The 21729-nt window shown below is 44.0% G+C and overlaps 1 protein-coding gene across 3 annotated transcripts; it reads left to right on the top strand.

Annotated features, from left to right (window-relative positions):
* The first annotated feature begins 226 nt into the window (after positions 1 to 226).
* On the top strand, positions 227 to 21385 carry LOC137352714 (matrix-remodeling-associated protein 5-like). Of its 3 annotated transcripts, none has more exons than XM_068018452.1 (8): positions 227 to 2430; positions 3802 to 3919; positions 4120 to 4437; positions 6089 to 6403; positions 6648 to 6962; positions 10129 to 10257; positions 17118 to 17246; positions 20231 to 21385. In XM_068018452.1, exons 2-8 carry the CDS (start codon positions 3868 to 3870, stop codon positions 20251 to 20253), a joined length of 1281 nt encoding a protein of 426 aa, XP_067874553.1. In that variant the 5' UTR covers positions 227 to 2430; positions 3802 to 3867; the 3' UTR covers positions 20254 to 21385. The 3 variants fall into 3 exon arrangements, with proteins under 3 accessions (XP_067874553.1, XP_067874556.1, XP_067874555.1); XM_068018455.1 differs by lacking the exon at positions 227 to 2430 and adding an exon at positions 3289 to 3697; XM_068018454.1 differs by lacking the exon at positions 227 to 2430 and having other exon boundaries at positions 3289 to 3919.
* Positions 21386 to 21729: the final 344 nt, after the last annotated feature.

The following is a 21729-nucleotide window of genomic DNA, read 5'->3' as shown; positions in this document are numbered from 1 at the left end:
CTCCAGTGTGATTTGGACAGGTTGAGTGAGTGGGCAAATACATGGCAGATGCAGTATAATGTGGATAAATGTGGGCTTATCCACTTTGGTGGAAAAAACGCAGAGGCAGATTATTATCTAACAGCGAGAGATTGGGAAAGGGGGAGGGGCAGCGAGACCTGGGTGTCCTTCAACACCAGTCGCTGAAAGTAAGCATGCAGGTGCAGCAGGCAGTTAAGAAGGCAATGGTATGTTGGCCTTCATAGTGAAATGATTGGAGTACAGGAGCAAGGATGTCTTGCTGCAATTATACAGGGCCTTGGTGAGACCACATCTGGAGTATTGTGTACAGTTTTGGTCTCCTTATCTGAGGAAGGATGTTCTTGCTATAGAGGGAGTGCAGCGAAGGTTTACCAGACTGATTCCTGGGATGGCAGGACTGACGTATGAAGAGAGATTGGTTTGATTAGGCTTATATTTGCTAGAGTTTAGAAGAATGATAGGAGATCGCATAGAAACCTACAAAATGCTAACAGGACTGGATAGACTTAGATGCAGGAAGGATGTACCCGATGGCGGGGGAGTTCAGAACCAGTGGTCACAGTCTAAGTCTAAGGGGTAAACCTTTCAGGACTGAGATGAGGAGAGATTTCTTCACCCAGAGAGTGGAGAACCTGTGGAATTCTCTACCACAGAAAGCAGTTGAGGCCAAATCATTAAATAAATTCAAGAAAGCATTAGATATAGTTCTTAGGGCTAATGGGATCAAGGGATACGGGGAGAAAGCAGGAACAGGTTACTGAGTTTGGATGATCAGCCATGATCATATTGAAGGGCCAAATGGCCAACACCTGCATCTATTTTTCTATGTTTCTAATCACTCAGATAAGACAGATTCCAATCTACCCTGAGACACAGTGTGGCTTTCGAGCATGAGATCCACCATTGACATGCTGCTCTCCCTTCGCCAGCTACAGGAGAAATGCCGCGAACAACAGATGCCCCTCTATGTTGCTTTCATTGATCTCACCTAAGCCTTTAACCTCGTCAGCAGACGTGGTCTCTTCAGACTACTAGAAAAGATTGGATGTCCACCAAAGCTACTAAGTATCATCACCTCATTCCATGACAATATGAAAGGCACAATTCAGCATAGCAGCATCTCATCAGACCCCTTTCCTATCCTGAGTGGCGTGAAACAGGGCCGTGTTCCCGATACCGACACTGTTTGGGATCTTCTTCTCCCTGCTGCTTTCACATGCGTTCAAGTCTTCAGAAGAAGGAATTTTCCTCCACACAAGATCAGGGGGCAGGTTGTTCAACCTTGCCCGTCTAAGAGCGAAGACCAAAGTACGGAAAGTCCTCATCAGGGAACTCCTCTTTGCTGACGATGCTGAATTAACATCACACACTGAAGAGTGTCTGCAGAGTCTCATCGACAGGTTTGCGGCTGCCTGCAACGGATTTGGCCTAACCATCAGCCTCAAGAAAATGAACATCATGGGACAGGACGTCAGAAATGCTCCATCCATCAATATCGGCGACTACGCTCTGGAAGTGGTTCAAGAGTCTACCTACCTAGGCTCAACTATCTCCGGTAACCTGTCTCTCGATGCAGAAATCAACAAGCGCATGGGAAAGGCGTCCGCTGCTATGTCCAGACTGGCCAAGAGAGTGTGGGAAAATGGCGCACTGACACAGAACACAAAAGTACGAGTGTATCAAGCCTGTGTCCTCAGTACCTTGCTCTATGGCAGCGAGGCCTGGACAACGTATGTCAGCCAAGAGCGACGTCTCAATTCATTCCATCTTCGCTGCCTCCGGAGAATCCTTGGCACCAGGTGGCAGGACCGTATCTCCAACACAGAAGTCCTTGAGGCAGCCAACATCCCCAGCATATACACCCTACTGAGCCAGCAGCATTTGAGATGGCTTGGCCATGTGAGCCACATGGAAGATGGCAGGATCCCCAAGGACACATTGTACAGCGAGCTTGTCACTGGTATCAGACCCACCGGCTGTCCATGTCTCCGCTTTAAAGACGTCTGCAAACGCGACATGAAGTCCTGTGACATTGATCACAAGTCGTGGGAGTCAGTTGCCAGTGATCACCAGAGCTGGCGGGCAGCCATAAAGACGGGGCTAAAGAGTGGCGAGTCGAAGAGACTTAGCAGTTGGCAGGAAAAAAGACAGAAGCACAAGGAGAGAGCCAACTGTGTAACAGCCCCGACAACCAATTTTATCTGCAGCACCTGTGGAAGAATCTATCACTCTAGAATTGGCCTTTATAGCCACTTCAGACGCTGCTCCACAAACCACTGACCACCTCCAGGCACTTACCCATTGTCTCTCAAGACAAGGAGGCACAAGAAGAAAACAAACAAATGAAACTGACAACATTCTACAGATCAAGCAGCACCCGTGGAAGGAATAGACAAGTTAATATTTCAGGTGTGTCCCTTCATTAGAAAGGGGCAATTCTGGTGAGGGTGGGGGACAACTGAGTTCAGAAAGACAGGGACACCAGCAGACAGAGATCCTGAGAGGGGGCAGGAACTGAGTGCAGTGAGACAGGGACACCAGCAACTGGAGATGGTGGGAGGGGGCAGTAACTGCACTGAGACAGGGACACCAGCAGATGGAGATGGTGAGGGGGAGGCAGTACCTGCAGTGAGCCAGGGACACCAGCAGATGGCGATGGTGAGAGGGGGCAGTAACTGCACTGAGACAGGGACACCAGCAGATGGAGATGGTGAGGGGGAGGCAGTACCTGCACTGAGACAGGGCCACCAGCAGATGGCGATGGTGAGGGGGAGGCAGTACCTGCACTGAGACAGGGACACCAGCAGATGGAGATGGTGAGCGGGAGGCAGTACCTGCAGTGAGCCAGGGACACCAGCAGATGGAGATGGTGAGGGGGAGGCAGTACCTGCAGTGAGACAGGGACACCAGCAGATGGAGATGCCTTTCTCTCTTTCACTCTGGCTTTCTCTCTCTTTCTTTCTGTTTCCCTCTCCCTCTATGTTTCCTGCTCTCTCCCCCTCTGTCCCTGTCTCTCTCTCTCTCCCCCCCTCTTTCTCCGGCTTTTCACTCTCTCTCTCCCTCTACTTATTTGGCTTTTCCTTTCTCTCTCTTTGGCTTTCTCTCCCTCCTCCCTCTTTCTCTCTCTCCCTGTTTCCTGCGCTGTCTCCCCATTTCCCTCTCTCCCCCTGTTTCCCCCTCCCCCCGGCCTCTCTCTCCCCCTTTCCCTCTTTCTCTCCCCCTTTCCCTCTCTCTCTCTCTTCCCCCCCCCCCCCCTCCTCCTCCTCCTCCCCTCCTCCTCCTCCTCCCTGTTTCTTTCTCTGGCTTTCTCTCCCTCTCTTTCTGTGGCTCTGGCTCTCTCTTCCCCCTCTATTTCTCATGCTTTTTCCTCTCTCTCTGGCTTGTTCTCTCTCTCTCTTTATCTGGAATTTTTTCTCTCTTTCTCTCTGACTGTCTTTCACTGGTTTTCGCTCTCTCTGGTTTTTTCTCTCTCTCTCTGGTTTTTTCTCTCTCTCTCTGGTTTTCTCTCTCTGTCACTGTTTTTTTTCTCTCACGCTTTCTTTGGCCTTTTCTCTTTCTGTGGATTTCTCGGACAGCCCTCCTGCAAATTCCCCCCTTTCTCAACCACCACCTCCACTAATTTCTGGCAGTGATTATTAAGAAAATATTGCTTTGTGGAGGAACAGGAGAACAATAGGTCTGACAGAGAACTGCTGTCTGTGACTTGGCTTTGATTAAAATGGGTGTTTACAAGGGGATGTGAGCAGTCACCAGCACTCAGCTGTTTTTGCTCTTTTTAAGTGCTCATGTGATGTGCCCAGAAGTGAAGAAGCGAGCAGCAAGTGACTGAGAAACGGTTGTGTCAGGATGCAGAGACCCTGGTTCACTGTATTTGCAGTTTGCTTATTGATATCTGCCGGTGAGAATCCCTTTCTTCACAGCGTTACCCGTGAAAGGAATCGAATGGTTGAAGCTCCTTTAAACAGGGGGGGGGGGGGGGGCAAACATAATGAAGCTAAATGGTGTCAGTAAAAGAGCACAGATGATGGGTGTATGAGGGTAAATCCGAGTACATTTGGATTCTTGCTGAAACTTTCTTTCTTGTGACTATTTCCACAGCCGAGCTGCAGCCTTTCCGCATCCTGCAGGATAAAGATGAGATCAATGTCACGGTGGGCGATGCGGTGATTCTGTCGGTGAAACCTTCCTCTCCCGTGGTGAGTGGCTTCTGGAAGGTGGGCTCTGCGTCAATCGTCATTTGGACGGTCGAGGCCTCCTATCTCAATATCGCGTACACAAAGCGCAATGTGGAGCTGCTGTATAACACCTCGCTCATGCTGCACTCAGTCACACTTACAGACACTGGAGATTACTGGGTTACTATGGACTCAGCCACTGGCAAAGAAGCCACTGCCAAGATCACTCTGAATGTGTTTGGTAAGTTCATTGGGACTTTACTCAACAATACACAGCAGAATCAGAGAGAGAGAGAGAGAGTCAACATGGTTTTACTAAAGAGAAATCCTGTTTGACAAATTTATTCGAGCTTTTTGAGGAATGAACTAACAGGGGAGGCAGTAGATGTAGGATACTTGAATTTCCAAAAGGCATTCGATAAGTTGCCCCGCAAAAGGTTAATAGGCAAGATAAGGGCTCATGGAGTTCGGGGTAATATATTAGCATGGCTAGAGAACTGGTTGACAGACAGGAAGCAGAGAGTGAGCATCAACAGGATATTTTCCAAGTTGGAAAGCAGTGAATAGTGGTTTGCCACAATGGACCAGTGCTGGGAACACGGTTATTTACAATTTATATTAATGACTTGGATAAAGAGATGCTAATGATATGAAGGTAGGTGGAAAGGTAAACTGTGGGGAGGACACAGAGGCTGCAAAGAGATATAGACAGGTTAAGTGCGTGGGTAGCAAGATGACAGATGGAGTATAATGTAAGGAAGTGTGAAGTTATTCACTTTGGTCGCAAACGGAGTGAAACTTGGAAGTGTTGCTTTTCAAAGAGACTTGGGCGTGCTTATACAAGGAACGCAAAAAGCTATCATGCAGGTACAAGAAGCAATTAGGAAGGTAAATGGTATGTTGCAAGAAGATTAGAGTACATGAATAAAGAAACCTTATTACAGTTGTACAGGGTTTTGCTGAGACTACATCTGAAGTACTGTGTGTAGTTTTGGTCTCCATATTTAAGAAAGGATATACTTTTATTGGAAGCAGTTGCAGTGAAGGTTCACTACATTGTTCCCTGGGATGAGGGGGTTTATCCTATGATGAGAGGCTGAGTAAATTGGGACTATATTTTCCAGCATTTAGAAGAATGAGAGGTGATCTCATTGAAACATACAAGATTCTAAAAGGCCTGGATAGGGTAGACACAGATTTTTTTCTGCTGGTCGAGGAATCTAAAGTGGGGGGTGGTGCAGAGTCTCAGGATAAGGGGCCAATCATTTCAGACTGAGATGAGAATAAATTATTTCACACATAGGGTTGTGAATGTTTGGAATTCTCTACCCCAGAGGGTTGTGGATTCTCCATCGTTGAATACATTTAAGCCTGGGGTAGAGAGATACGGCGAGATGGTTAAATTCTCTCTTGTTTGAGATGTTCATTGCCTGGCATTTGTGTGGCACACATTCTACTTGCCGCTTATCAGCCCAAGCCTGCATGTTATCCAGTTCTTGCTACATCTGCACACGGGCTGTTTCAGTATTTGAGGAGTTGTGAATGGTGTTGAACATTGTGCAGTCGTCATCACACATCCCGACCTATGACATTGAGAAAGGGAAGGTTATTGAAGATGGTTGAACCGAGGACACATTGAAGAATTCCCACAGACAGCAATCCAGGAAGTACAAACCACAGATTATCCTCATGATCATTTCACAGACAGAAAAATAAAGATTGGAATGATCACATGGGACTAAGGTAGAAGCTGAAACATAATTTTTCAAAAAAGGATCTTATCAGAATGGAGTAATTTGACATTTCGTAAACTTAAAATTTTCAAGGACAGAGAGGTTGTTCATAAATCTAAGTTCAGTTAATTGATGTTTGCACTGAATATTTTCTCCTAGCTAAGCCCATACCTTTCAACATTGCTGTCAAACACAGCGAGATTAATACAACTGCTGGAGATACTGTCCTTCTGTCAGTGACCCCTTCAGAAGAGGTGAAGAATGGGAGCTGGAAGTTTGATGGGAAGGATGTTGTTTGTTGGAAGGATGCATTTCCAGAGGTCGACTCTGAATACAAAACACGGGCAGCAATATTCGCCAAGACTTCCCTCCAGTTGAAGTCAGTGAGTGTTTCAGACACTGGGGACTACAGTGTCACTATGAGCACATCCACTGGTACCACAAGATCAGCTAATATCCACCTGAATGTGATTAGTAAGTCAATCCTACTTTCAAAAAAAGATTTTTAAGACTTCATTGAGAAAGTAAATCTTTAAAGAATTCACCGTAATTAAAATGTCTAACTTTAAATCCTGACGAGGATGATTTAAAAAAAAAAGCCTGGCTCATTCTCTTGGAGCTGTACATAAAACATGATGTTGTCACTGTACAGAATGAACTGTCAGTTGGTTTTGAATAAATTTAACATTGCTTATTAAACTATTATTCTTTCTCCCAGTGGAGCCTCAGCCACTCAATGTCTCAGCAGTGCTCAGCAAAATTAATGCAGAAGCTGGAGCCAGTGTCCTCCTGTCGGTGACTATATCTGGTGAAGTGAAAAACGGCAGCTGGGCCCTTAGAAACTGGGTGCTTTTTCGGTGGAATACGACAATGAAAAATACAACTGAAAATGATTATTTGAACATGTACCTCTTACCAAATGCATCTCTCCTTCTAAAAGATGTCGACTTTTACACCCCTATGATTTTTATTGTTACTCTGGAGTCACCTTCTGGTGGTCGAACATCAGCAAATATCACCCTGAAAGTGTTCAGTGAGTAGCTGCTGCAACTGTTTGATTGCAGAATTATTTGGGGACACTTTGTGACTTGTTCCGCGCATTTAATTAGTGATCTATCTATCTGCAATACTTCAGATTACAAAACTGACATTTATTCACACTTCTTAACTTTCCCTGTTATAAATATGTTGGGGTAATTTTCACTTCCATTGACAGGCGGAAAACGAGCTTGATTTTAACCCGGCCTAACTTTCCTTACCATTGAAATCAATAGAATCTGCTATTCCTAGTTTTCTGCCCAGGTGAAAGTGACCATTCCCCCTCCCATATCTCATTTATCACGAAAATAACTATGTAAACTTGTTACCTTGCAATTTGCACCCTCCCCAGTGGAGGTTTCACAGTGATAGGACAGGAAGGTGAGTGTCATTCTAGTGTAATATGTTTACAAAGGCAGTTCCCATTGTAAATGTGGCTGTACAAATTTGTATGGACGATTCAAAGTTCGTTACAGCCAATAAATTATATTATGTTGTGTAGTCATGGCTATCATGTAGGACATATAACAATAAGCACGAAATATCTGACTTTAAAATGGGGGCTGAATTATGTCAGTGTACCTTTATCTCCTGACCTCTGACCCTATTTGACCTGAAGATTATATTTGTCCTTGTCTTTCCATTTGTAAAACCCATTGAGTTTGACAGGTATATTAAACATATTGGATAGGGCATGTGCAATTGCATTGAGAGAAAAAAGTGGAAGATAAAGTAAAAACATGAAATTAGTTGTTTTTAATTTTAAATCCCTAATAACAATTAAAAGCTGAAGGAATGGGACTCAACACTTGTAAAAGTAAATGTTCAGTGCTAGAGAGGCTGCTTGGCAGTAATTAAGACTTATTCAGAAGGTTCTTAGATGACATTAGACAAGCCCTGACTTTTCTATGCTGAGTTTAATCTGTATCGACACAAGTACAAGAACGTCATCTTGTTCAATAGATTATCTCTTCTTTGAGGATAGCCCATTGCTCAGTTACCGTTTTTCCTGCCAATCTTTGATTCCAATATCTGGCCTAGATCCATTCTTACCCCATTGAAGTTGGCTTTTCCCCAGTTAATTATTCTTACTCTGGATTGTTTTTTGTCCTTGTCCAGAGCCAACCTAAACCTTATGATACAATGATCACTGTCCCCTAGAGCTTCTGACACTTGATCCACCTCATTCCCAAGAACTAGCAGTGCCTCCTTTCTCGTTGGACTGGAAACATACTGCTGTAGAAAATTTTCCTGAACACACTCTAGAACTCTTGCCCCTCACTGCCCTTTACACTACTACTGTCCCAGTCTATATTCGGATAATTAAAGTCCCCCGTTATAACTACTCTATAATTTTTGCACCTCTCTGTAATTTCCTTGCAAATTTGTTCCTCCACATCACTTCCACTAGTTGGTGGCCTAAAGACTACACTGAGCAAGGTAACTGCACCCTTTTGTTCCTTAGCTCTCGCCAAATTGATTCAGTCATTGACCCCCCTCTGGGACATCCTTTTTCTCCAGCACTGCAATGCTCTCCTTAATCAATACCACCACTCCTCCCCCTTTTTCTTCCTTTCCTATCTTTCCTAAACACTTTGTATCCAGGAATATTTAACACCCAGTCCTTCCCTTCTTTGAGCCAGATCTCTGTTATAGCCACAACATTATATTTCCACATGGCAGTCTGTGCCTGTAAGTCACCAGTCTTATTTACCATATTCACATACATGCACATTAACCCTGATTCAGACTTTATCACTTTCTCCCTTACTCTGGGAGATCTCCCTAGTGTCCTGGGGTCTAGATTCATTCTTCAACCAACAACAGTTAAGAAACAGATTATCCAGTTATTCTCACTTTGCTGTTTGTAGGACCTTGCTGTGCTCAAATTGTGTTTCCCTACATTACAACAGTGACTACACTTCAAAAGTAATTAATGGCTGTGCATGCTTTGGGGCTCTCTTATGTGGTGAACAGTGCTTATATAAATGCTATTTTTGTTTCACAACCAAAGTTCTGCAGGTGAATAGGGTTTTCTATCAAGCTCTGCCCGATTTCAGCCAAGGATAACACCCTAACCCCCTTATTAAGTTTAATTATAAAATCTCTGAAATATGATCTGGATTAATTGCAACTGAATGGTCAAAATGTTGACCTGAATTCATTACTCTTTATTTCCTCAAACCATCTCACTCTCCTCCTTCACGTCCCTCATTTCGAGCCACCTCGCAGGTCAAACTTTCGGTCACGCCTCCTAATACTTCCTGATTTGGCTCGGTATTTTTCCTCGGATATTTCTGTACATTAACGTCTGAATCAGCTGAATTGTGCTGAAAGCTTTTGCCCTAATTGAGGCTACCGTTTGAAAATAACACCTTTGATCAGTCACGACCAGGGTTGCCCCTCTTGTATCATTTATGCAGTTGGTATTAATGATTTATTTTGGTGTTATTGAAGTTATTTAGTTTAATACAAATATTGCTGGGAAAGCAGGGGAGTGGGACCTCTTTTAAAGAGTCAACACAGGTAAGATGGGACAAATGGCCTCCTCCTGTGTTGTGTTCTGAGATGCTGTATCAATGCGGGTTATTGTTGCTATTCAATTGTGCAGCTTCTGCAGACTCTCCGTGTAACTGACGTCCTGCATCCCTGCTACCAATTAAGAAGATCTACTCCATACCCTCTCCTCAGGGCTTGCTGCCCAGAATTGAATGCAATACCACAGTTGAGGCTTAGCCCCGTGATTTACGAAAGATGAGGCATCTTCAGTTTGCTTCTGATTTTTCCCGTTTTGAGTGGAATAGGGAAATTAAACTTTCTGCATAAATGACATAGAATTTCAGTCTCAATGAAAGAAAGGTTAATTTACAAGCAACAGGTAAAATCTTCCAAATGGAATTTGGTTGTGGAATGAGCAATGCTAACTGCAGTTTATTACATAGATATCCAAGGTAATGAAAGTGTATTCCATGGAGTGGGATGAAACTTGCCGGGGGAGAACTTGAATAACAGTTGAGATATTGGTTGAATAGTCACTTCTCATAGCTAAACAGCAAAGAGCAAAGCCATCAGAACACTGGGTTATATTGACAAATAAGTTGAGTTCACGATTATATTTGTACTTAGATAAAACTGACCACGAATGCCTTTTTTTTTAACAGCCTCCAGAGCAACATGTCAAACCTACAACACAATTTTGACCATGTCAATTCTTCTGACTTTGATTTTCATTTGTGCCTTTGCCATGCATATCCATAAAAAACAGCAAGCTGCTAGATACGAAACCTATGGTAAGTTCGAGATACTGCACATCACCAAGGCCCAGGGTACTGGTAGTTATATTACATTCATATATTAATTAATAGATAGGCATCCAAACATGTACACAGGGGCACGTGACGACACAAAGGAGGGTGAGGGGAAGTCATCAATATGGGAACACACTATGTGGGATCAAAGAAATGGGGAGAGTGAGGGGTTGCTAATAATCCTGTAATACAATGAAGATGAGTTGAGAGTGTTACGACCAGGAGAGAAAGGGGTCTAGGGGTCCCTCTCAGCTTTCACCTGGTCTTCTTGTAACAGGGTTTAATTTTAAATGCACTGTGTTTTTAGCTCCACCTTGGTGAATCCTTGTTCGCTGCTTTCCAATTGTAAGGGAAAGAAACCAGCACAAACAGGCTTTCTCAGGTTTAAAGAAGAAAAGTGAAATTTTATTAAACTTTAATTCGCTTAGCGCCTATGGATACACAACACGCCCACGCTAGCATGCATACGCAATACGTACATGCAAATAGAGACAGAAAAGAGCAGAAGAGAAATAACGTGGAAAGGTTTGAAGCAATATCTGAAGAGTTGTTGTTACAGTTCCTCGAGCTCACTGTAGAGTCCTTGATTGTAGGTAGATCATGTTTTTCGTTGGGGCCCAGTATTCTTCTTAAACCTTGTTCACTGTAGGAGACTTTTCTCTCTTGGGCTTCACATGTCTTCAGTGGATTCAAAGGCTTGTGAAGAACAGATGGGAGCAGACAGGAGAGAGATCATCTCCGTCCAGGAGCAAACAGACTTTGGCCCTAAACTGTTTGTACAAATTCAAAAAACTCCGGTTGAGATGGGGCACAGTTAAAGCAGCACTGGCACCAAGAGAAGACAGGTTGTAATCAGTTTTAGGATTTATGAATGAATGGGAACGAAAGAGAGAAATGCATGTTTTTTTCTGTATCTTACATTTTTGTCTTTTCTCAAATCGCATTTCATTCCACTGGGTGTGGAGGTGTCATGCTAGGCTCCCACCTGCCGAGAATGAGGCACATTAATTCGGTCATGAACATTGATTTTAAACTGTTACTGGAGTGAAGAAAGGACTTGTTCAACAGATCAACTGTGGCTGGAAAAGATATTTGCATATTAGCAGACAGTGTTTGGAAGGACAAAGCAGCCATTCCCTGACACATTCAACCCACAATGGACTTTTGATCACCAGACGTTGCAGGTGGGGGAGCTCACATTCCAGGTTGACTGCTAAGATGGCCGAATCCACAAACAGACATGGTCAAATCAGCTAGTCACATGACTAACCTGCTGGGCAATCTGAGTTTTTTGAATTTGTACAATCAGTTTGGGGCGAAAGTTTGTTTGCTCCTGGACTGAGAAGATCTCTATCCTGTCTGCTCCCATCTCTTTCTCACAAGCCTCTGAATCCACTGAAGACACGTGAACCCCAAGAGAGAAAAGTCTCCTGCAGCGAACAGGGTTTAAGAATACTGGGCCCCAAAGAAATGCAAGATCTACTGACAATCAAGGACTCTACAGTGAGCTCGAAGAAACGTAGCAACTCTTCAGATATTGCCTCAAGCTTTTTCACTTTATTTTTCTTCTGCTTTTTTCTGTCTCTATTTGCATGTATCGCGTATGCATTCTAATGTGGGCGTATCTTCTATCCGTAGGCGTTAACCAAATTTGAGCTTGTATAATAAATTTCAACATTTCTTCTTTAAGCCTAAGAAAGCCTGTTTGTGCTTTTTTTTGCCTTATAATTGGAAAGCGGTGAACAAGGATTCACCAAGGGGGAGCTAAAAACACTGTGTGTTTAAAATAAAACCTTGTTACGGTAAGACCAGGTGAAGGCTGAAAGGGAACCCTAGACCCCTTTCTCACCTGGTCATAAGTAACAATGAAGGGCTCGCTCTGCTTCACTTTCAGACTCGGCAGCCTGTGCTAACCCTTGCAATACTGGGTCGGCTCGCTGAGCCTCAGCTAGGGAAAATCCATTTAATTCATTCCCTGGATCTCCTAACTTTCCAAAGAAAGTCTCAGACAGACAGACCTCATGGTCCTCTGCCTGCAGTGCCAATACAGTCTCCTCTGGGGGGAGCTGGTTTGATCATGGCCTGATCCACTACACATTCAGGGAAACTGCAGGGGTCTGTCTCCTGCCACTGCCCTGTCTCTCTGACCTCCTGTTCCTGCAGTCTTTCTATCACTACTGGTGGGGGGGGGGGGGGGATGTGGGGAGGGCTACCACCTTCACCCCCACCAAATCATTACCTAGGAGCAGGTCAGTATATATAAATGATTTGGAGGAAAACGTAGCTGGTCTGATTAGTAAGTTTGTGGACGACACAAAGGTTGGTGGAGTTGCGGATAATGATGAGGATTGTCAGAGGATACAGCAGGATATAGATCGGTTGGAGACGTGGGCGGAGAAATGGCAGATGGAGTTTAATCCGGACAAATGTGAGGTAATGCATTTTGGAAGGTCTAATGCAGGTGGGAAGTATACAGTAAATGGCAGAACCCTTAGGAGTATTGACAGGCAGAGAGATCTGGGCGTACAGGTCCACAGGTCACTGAAAGTGGCAACGCAGGTGGATAAGGTAGTCAAGAAGACATACGGCATGCTTGCCTTCATCGGTTGGGGCAGAGAGTATAAAAATTGGCAAGTTATGCTGCAGCTGTACAGAACTTTAGTTAGGCCACACTTAGAATATTGTGTGCAATTCGGGTCGCCACACTACCAGAAGGACGTGGAGGCTTTGGAGAGGGTACAGAGGAGGTTTACCAGGATGTTGCCTGGTCTGGAGGGCATTAGCTATGAGGAGAGGTTGGAAAAACTCGGATTGTTTTCACTGGAACGACGGAGGTGGAGGGGGGACATGATAGAGGTTTACAAAGTTATGAGCGGCATGGACAGAGTGGATAGTCAGAAGCTTTTTCCCAGGGTGGAAGAGGGGACATAGGTTTAAGGTGCGAGGGGCAAAGTTTAGAGGGGATGTGCGAGGCATGTTTTTTACACAGAGGGTGCTGAGTGCCTGGAACTTGCTGCCAGGGGAGGTGGTGGAAGCAGATGTGATAGCGACGTTTAAGAGACATCTTGACAAATACATGAATAGGAAGGGAATAGAGGGATATGGGCCCCGGAAGTGCAGAAGGTGTTAGTTCAGGCAGGCATCAAGATCAGCGCAGGCTTGGAGGGCCGAATGGCCTGTTCCTGTGCTGTACTGTTCTTTGTTCTTTGTCAACCCCATCCAGAGGCAAATGAGGGACAATCCCTACAGTCACCGGTCCTGAAACTAGGTCGCACTCCAGGTGCACCCGGTGTACAGGTACAGACCTCCAATACCATTCACCACCATTTTGGTGTTCACTGTCTCTCTGGGGGAAAGATCAGGCCTTTTCCCAGTAAAAGGGATCTAGTGGCCCCTGTGACCCTGAGAATTACTATGGGCTTGCTTGCCCCACTCGAGGGGTATGGGGTTACTTTCCCTTCGGGCACAAAACCTTGATAACCCTCAGGAATCCTATTAAATTTTCCTGCACTTGCAGCGGTAGACTTCCTGGGTCTCAATCTTACTGCAGTTAAATCCGCAGCTTGTTCTGCTGTGCTTTCCATCAGCTTCCCTTCTTCACTGAGCGGGTGTGGCCTGATTAACCCTCCCGGTTTTCCCTTTAGTTTCCAGCAGTCAGCTTTTAAATGCCCTGCTTTATTACAATGGAAGCACACAGGTCTCTGGGTCTCTTGCTCACAGCACTATTTTTAGCTAGAGGAGGGCCCCCATGTCTCCTGCTTTCCTTTCTCTCCCAGGACTGCTTGGGCTTCTATCAGTGTGAGGGTCACTAATAATATGAGATCATAATGTTTGGAGGTGAAATGAAAGTATGGGATAGAACAAAGAACAAAGAACAGCACAGCACAGGAACAGGCCATTCGGCCCTCCAAGCCTGCGCTGATCTTGATGCCTGCCTAAACTAAAACCTTCTGCACTTCCGGGGTCCGTATCCCTCTATTCCCATCCTATTCATGTATTTGTCAAGATGCCTCTTAAACGTCTCTATGGTACCTGCTTCCACCACCTCCCCCGGCAACAAGTTCGAGGCACTCACCACCCTCTGTGTACAAAACTTGCCACGCACATCCCCTCTCAACTTTGCCCCTCTCACCTTAAACCTATGTCCCCTAGTAACTGACTCTTCCACCCTGGGAAAAAGCTTCTGACTATCCACTCTGTCCATGCCGCTTATAACTTTGTAAACCTCTATCATGTCGCCCCTCCACCTTCGTCGTTCCAGTGAAAACAATCCGAGTTTTTCCAACCTCTCCTCATAACTAATGCCCTCCAGACCAGGCAACATCCTGGTAAACCTCTTCTGTACCCTCTCCAAAGCCTCCACATCCTTCTGGTAGTGTGGTGACCAGAATTGCACACAATATTCTAAATGTGGCCTAACTAAAGTTCTGTACAGCTGCCGCATGACTTGCCAATTTTTATACTCTATGCCCCGACCAATGAAGGCAAGCATGCCGTATGCCTTCTTGACTACCTTGTCCACCTGCGTTGCCACTTTCAGTGACCTGTGGACTTGTACGCCCAGATCTCTCTGCATGTCAATACTCCCAAGGGTTCTGCCATTTACTGTATACTTCCCACCTGCATTAGACCTTCCTAAATGCATTACCTCACATTTGTCCGAATTAAACTCCATCTGCCATTTCTCTGCCTAAGTCTCCAACCGATCTATATCCTGCTGTATCCTCTGACAATCCTCATCACTGTCCACAACTCCACCAACCTTTGTGTCGTCCGCAAACTTACTAATCAGACCAGCTACATTTTCCTCCAAATTATTTATATATACTACAAACAGCAAAGGTCCCAGCACTGATCCTTGCGGAACACCAGTGGTCACATCCCTCCATTCAGAAAAGCACCCTTCCACTGATACCCTCTGCCTTCTATGACTGAGCCAGTTCTGTATCCATCTTGCCAGCTCCCCTCTGATCCCATGTGACTTCACCTTTTGTATCAGTCTGCCATGAGGGACCTTGTCAAAGGCTTTACTGAAGTCCATATAGATAACATCCACTTGAGTGGGCCCTTCCTTCATCAATCATCTTCGTCACTTCCTCAAAAAACTCAATCAAATTAGTGAGACAAGACCTCCTCTTCACAAAACCATGCTGTCTCTCGCTAATAAGTCCATTTGTTTCCAAATGGGAGTAAATCCTGTCCCGAAGTATCCTCTCTAATAATTTCCCTACCACTGATGTAAGGCTCACCGGCCTATAATTTCCTGGATTATCCTTGCTACCCTTCTTAAACAAAGGAACAACATTGGCTATTCTCCAGTCCTCTGGGACCTCACCTGTAGCCAATGAGGATGCAAAGATTTCTGTCAAGGCCCCAGCAATTTCTTTCCTTGCCTCCCTCAGTATTCTGGGGTAAATCCCATCAGGCCCTGGGGACTTATTTACCTTAATGCTTTGCAAGACACCCAACACCACCTCCTTTTTGATAATGAGATGACTGAGACTATCTGCACTCCCTTCCCTAGGCTCATCATCCACCAAGTCCTTCTCCTTGGTGAATACTGATGCAAAGTACTCATTTAGTACCTCGCCCATTTCCTCTGGCTCCACACATAGATTCCCTTCTCTGTCCTTGAGTGGGCCAACCCTTTCCCTGGTTACCCTCTTGCTCTTTATATACGTATAAAAAGCCTTGGGATTTTCCTTAATCCTGTTTGCCAATGACTTCTCATAACCCCTTTTAGCCCGCCTGACTCCTTGCTTAAGTTCCGTCCTACTGTCTTTATATTCCACAAGGGATTCGTCTGTTCCTAGCCTTCCAGCCCTTACGAATGCTTCCTTTTTCTTTTTGACGAGGCTCACAATATCCCGCGTTATCCAAGGTTCCCGAAATTTGCTAAACTTATCCTTCTTCCTCACAGGAACATGCTGGTCCTGGATGTTAAGCAACTGACGTTTGAAAGACTCCCACATGTTAAATGTTGATTTACCCTCAAACAGCCACCCCCAATCTAAATTCTTCCATTCCTGCCTAATATTGTTATAATTAGCCTTCCCCCAATTTAGCACCTTCACCCGAGGACTACTCTTATCCTTATCCACAAGTACCTTAAAACGTATGGAATTATGGTCACTGTTCCCGAAATGCTCCCCTACTGAAACTTCAACCACCTGGCCGGGCTCATTCCCCAATACCAGGTCCAGTACGGCCCCATCCCTAGTTGGACTATCTACGTATTGTTTCAAGAAGCCCTCCTGGATGCTCCTCACAAATTCTGCCCCATCCAAGCCCCTAGCACTAAGTGAGTCCCAGTCAATATAAGGGAAGTTAAAATCACCCAGCACTACAACCCCGTTACCTTTACATCTTTCCAAAATCTGTCTACATACAGAGTGAGGGAGTCACGAATCATGCTTTAACAGGAGGTAAGGGATAGGGGAGAATGAGGATTCATCAATAATACTGTAATACCTTTAACAGGAGGTTGATGAAAGGACAGATTGAGGAGTCAGTAATAATAACACAATGTGCAAGAGGTGAGCTGAGAGGATGGGGTAGAGAGTCAGTAATACTGTGACACAGGGTGCAGAGAGTGAGGAGGTGAGCAGTGAGAAGTCACTGATGATCAATAAGGATTCATGAGGTCAAAACATGTGTTGACTGAGTAAGCATGAATAGATATATTTGGGTCATTTAGGAGACTCCTGGACACACAAAATTTCTCGGCAACTCGGAGAATCTGATACTTCAATTCTGTTCTATATTGCCTTTAAGGAACCAAGTCGGTCTATTTTGCTTTCCATTTGCCCACTGACTGTATTAGTCTGACCTCTGTTTTGCAGATATTCTGGCAGTATTCTGCAAAGGATACAGGGTGTGTCTATCTTTCGGAATGATGCTGGCTTTCAACAGTATTATAATCTTTGCCATTCTCGTAAACAAGCATACGTGTGTCCCAGGACAACAGCCAGGTAAGATTATTCATTCAACATTATCATGCACCATTTTAATGTTTCACTCATTCCCACATAAATGCTATTCCAGATATCAGTGCGATCTCAGTGGAATTTACAGAAACTGCACAAAAAACTGCAGAACTTAAAACCTGAGTTATGCCCCTCACCACTTATAATTGATTTTCTGCAGTCTTTTATGCTGGTTTCTATTTGCCTGAAGCATTCCCCGCCAACAAAATTGGATATGTCCCCAGATTGGCAAGGCTAGATTCCACCTATTGTGCCCGTTTAGGGATGTTCATCCCTATTCCGCCCAGAATCCCAGGTCCACAAGTGCCGATGGGCACATTAATCCATCATTTAATGACCTGTAGCACCAACAGTCAATTGAAGCCTCACTCAGGTGTGTTACTCAAGTTCCGAAGAAGGGTCACGGACCTGAAATGTTAACTCTGCTTCTCTCTCCACAGATGCTGCCAGACCTGCTGAGTATTTCCAGCATTTCTTGTTTTTATTTCAGATTTCCAGCATCTGCAGTATTTTGCTTTGATTCTATAGGTGTGTTACTCATACTGATTGTACAAGTACTGTTTACATGAATTCAAATTCAATTGTCTTGCCCCTAGAATATTAGCCTCATGACAAGTAGTCAATCGGAACCATAGTTTGGCTTGATTGTTCAACTGCAGCAGGTGCTTGCTGACATTTTCAATGAAATTAGTTTATTCAGCAATCTTGAGGCCTTTTTGATCATGTTCACATGAATATCAATTATGATTGATCACCAGGGGATAGTAGCATAGTGGTAATGTTACTGGACCAGTAATCCACAGACCTGGACAAATGTCACCATGGCAACTGGGGGAATTTAAATTCAATTAATAAATCTGGAATAGAAAGCCAGTCTCATTAACAATGACCATGAAAGTACTGGATTGTTGTAAAAAACCCACTAATGCCCTTCAGGGGAGGAAGTCTGCCATCCTTGCCTGGTCTGGCCTACACGTCACTCCAGATCCAAAGGTTGACACTCAACTCCCCTCTGAAATGGTGTAGCAAGCTGCTCAGTTGCATCAAACTGCTGCAGATAGCGCTGTGGGTGGACCTACACCACATGGACTGCAGTGGTTCAAGAAGGTGGCTCACCAGCACCTTCCCAAGGGCAGTTAGAGCTGGGCAATAAATGGCTGGCCTCACCAGCAATGTTTACATCCCAAGAACAAATACGAAGAAAACGCTGCTCATTTGCGCTGATTCATGGAAAGTTTTACAAGCAGTCGAATGCAAATTTGCGGAAACTTGGCGGAAATTCAACTTGGCAAAACTAGAGCCGTATCCAGTGTTTCCCTCAATGCGTTCTTTTTAGATGTAAGTAAAATGATCAAACTTGAAAGCAACTTTCAAATCTTTTGCTTCGTTTCACGTGCTGAAACATATTTTTCTAACTAATCAGTTGCTGTGGCATTGTACACGGGGGATTAAGGTTAAAAGCAGTCTTCATCTGAAGCAGGGTTAAAGGGGTGAGGGATAACTTAAGCAAACATAATTTCCTCCCATTTTACATACATTGTGCCCATATTTGTATCAAAGGTACTATTATGTAAAGTCAAATGGAGTTAAATAGAAAAACTTAATTTGGGAGGCAAAGTTGGTTCCAGCATCGTTCTCTGCATCACTGACTGAGGAACTGGGAAATGCAAACCTGAGGTTCTATCATACCACTACTGACGGGAAACTAGGAAGAGTGGAGGACCAAAGATATGTAAGGGCCCATGTGCACAGACAAAATGTAGTGATCAGATACAAAAAAAAATCTAAAAGGTTAATGGGATATTAGAATTTATATTTAGAGGGCTGGACTATAAAGGGGAGGAAGTTTTGCTAGTTATGCAAAGCCTGGGTTAGACCACACTCATAGGACTGCATACATTTCTGGACACCACTCACCAGAAAGTAGGTGCCAGCCTTGGAAAGAGTGCAGTGCAGATTCACCAAAATGTTACCAGGGCTTGAAGGGTTAAATTGAGGAGAGATTACATAAACATAGGCTTGTATTCCTGGAATATATAAGGTTAAGGCACAATTTGTTTGAGGTTTTTAGGATTTTGGCAGGAATGGGGTAGATAGAGTCAAGCTGCCTGTATAAAATTTTAAACAGAGCTTGGCAGTTAATGGTCAATCACCATAAACTGGTGCATTCTCCATGGCAACGCCACTACCAATCAGAGTCCACTTGCCAATTGATCAGCACTCTCTTCTCATACATTATAAATTTGTTGCTTTCCCGTACATTGGTATTCTTCCAAATTGTCCTGATGACTGCAAGACGAAAAGCTTTGACAAAATGTCTCTGTTTTCATCAATACTCAGGACACTACTTGATACTACTTTTGAGGAAGGCTTGGACAAGTGGACAGAAGCTTAAAATCAGAGACAGCCCATTCAAACGAGAAGTTAGGAACCACTTCTTTGCACAAAGAGTAGTAGAAATATGGAACTCTCTCCCACAAAAGGCAGTAGACGCTAGCTCAATTAATAATTTGAAATCCGAGATTAATAGATTTTTGCTAGCCAAGTGTATTTAGGGATATGGAACCAAGACTGGTAAATGGAGTTAAATACACACCAGCCATGATCTCATAGAATGGCGGAGTAGGCTCAAGGGAGTGAACGACCTCCTCCTCCTTACGTGAGGGTGCAATTACACTACAAACAGTTTACATTGACAGATACCATTATAAATACAGACATTGGAATTTATAATATAAAAGGCTGACTCAGATGTGCAACAAAAGCAAGAACAGTAAGTAATGATTTACATAAAAAATAAGCATGGAAGGAGATATATTTTGAGATATGATTAGATAGATTAACATGACTGTTATTGTGATGCATTCTGATTGTTTGTGTTTGCGATTGCTCGATACGGCAATTTAAGGATGTTGAGAAAGCTATATCAAATATACCAAGACTGAGTTATTTGCCCCTCTCTGTTACAGCTCTTGATTTTTATGCAAAGTAAACCTATCCATACACTTCAATGCATGACAGTCTACAGGTGAGTCTTTGCACAAAACACCATGTATCCTAGTTGCAAGGGACAAGACATGCCTTTGACTGTTAGACCTGGTCTTAAATCAAGCCCAATCGAATGGGATAAAACTCTCTTCTGATGGTTGGAAAAGGCCCCACTAAAATATATGTTGCCAAATGGGAAAAGACAACAGCACAAAGGGGAAGGAGTCTGTACAATAGGTATTAAATTGAATTTGAACAGTAATGAAGCAAGCTTTGAACAATGATACACTGAATTCCTTCAAGCGTGAAATTGCTGAGATTCGAAGCAGTTGCTTGAACTGCAGCCAGATTAACTGTGTTAAAATGGAAAATCTCACTGTATGGGCAAGCTGTAATTTTAAGACTGTGCCCCCTTGTTCTAGATTCCCTCACCACTGGAAATAGCCTCTCTACATCAGTCCTATCAAATCATTTCATCATTTAGAATACCTCAATTCGGTCACCCTTCAACCTTCTAAACTCAAGGCCATATAAGCACCATTTCTGCAATGCGTCTTCATAATTTATCCCTTAAGCCCAGGTATCATGGTCATAAATCTGCGTTGTAACCCCTCCAAAGACAGCATATTCTTCCTCAGGTGCAGTGCCAAGAACAGAACACCGTATCCAGATGGGATCTGACCAAGGCTCAAGGTAAGTCAGAGACGTTTATGGCATTGGAGGCCATTCAGCCCATTGAGTGAGGCAAAACTTCCCCTCCCCCCCACCCACTTTACATTCAGTCTCCTCAGAGGTAAATGCTAATATTCCACAAGCTTTTTGCATATTTTTTCTTTTATCTTTGCACAAGCTTTTTCGTCATTTTTTCAGCTTTGTTTGTGAGGTTTGAAAGTGCACTGCAAGTGTAGAAGTAACTTCAACAGCATTGTATATTCCATGCCAAGAATACTAACTTCCATCTCATTTCCATTGTATATTCAGAAGGATGCTGAGCTCCACAATGCAAGTGAACCAGAATTCACAGGAAGACAAATGGAAAGTACAGAAATGTACTTCATGCTATGATATCAATCAGCTAATATAATCTTTTTACAAACTTGTGGGGTCTGGTGGAATATTAAACTTTTATTGTCTTACATCTGAGACCTGACCAAGTTCATTACAACGGAGTGTCCAAGAAAAATTTGGTGCAACTGAGATTTTTTCAATTCAGTTGCATATCTGTGGCCACATCAAGGTAAATGTCACCATAACCCATGGGCCATTGCTTGATGTCCTTTCTGAGATGCACATCTGCTGCATCTTGGATGAGTCAGGAGTGGCAAAGTAACAAGGTTTTTGCCAAGGCAAATGCCTCCGCCAACTTGTAGATAGTCCAAATCATGGTGACTCGGGTGGAGGGTTGGCATAGGTGGGTGGTCACATGACACTACAACATCAAGATCTTTTTTCCTCATTGTAATTCATGACCTTGTGACTG

Source organism: Heterodontus francisci, chromosome 39, assembly GCF_036365525.1.
Source record: "Heterodontus francisci isolate sHetFra1 chromosome 39, sHetFra1.hap1, whole genome shotgun sequence".
NCBI lineage: Eukaryota > Metazoa > Chordata > Chondrichthyes > Heterodontiformes > Heterodontidae > Heterodontus > Heterodontus francisci.
The sequence above is the reverse complement of the archived record's forward strand: the minus strand, read 5'-3'. Positions and strand labels throughout refer to the sequence as shown.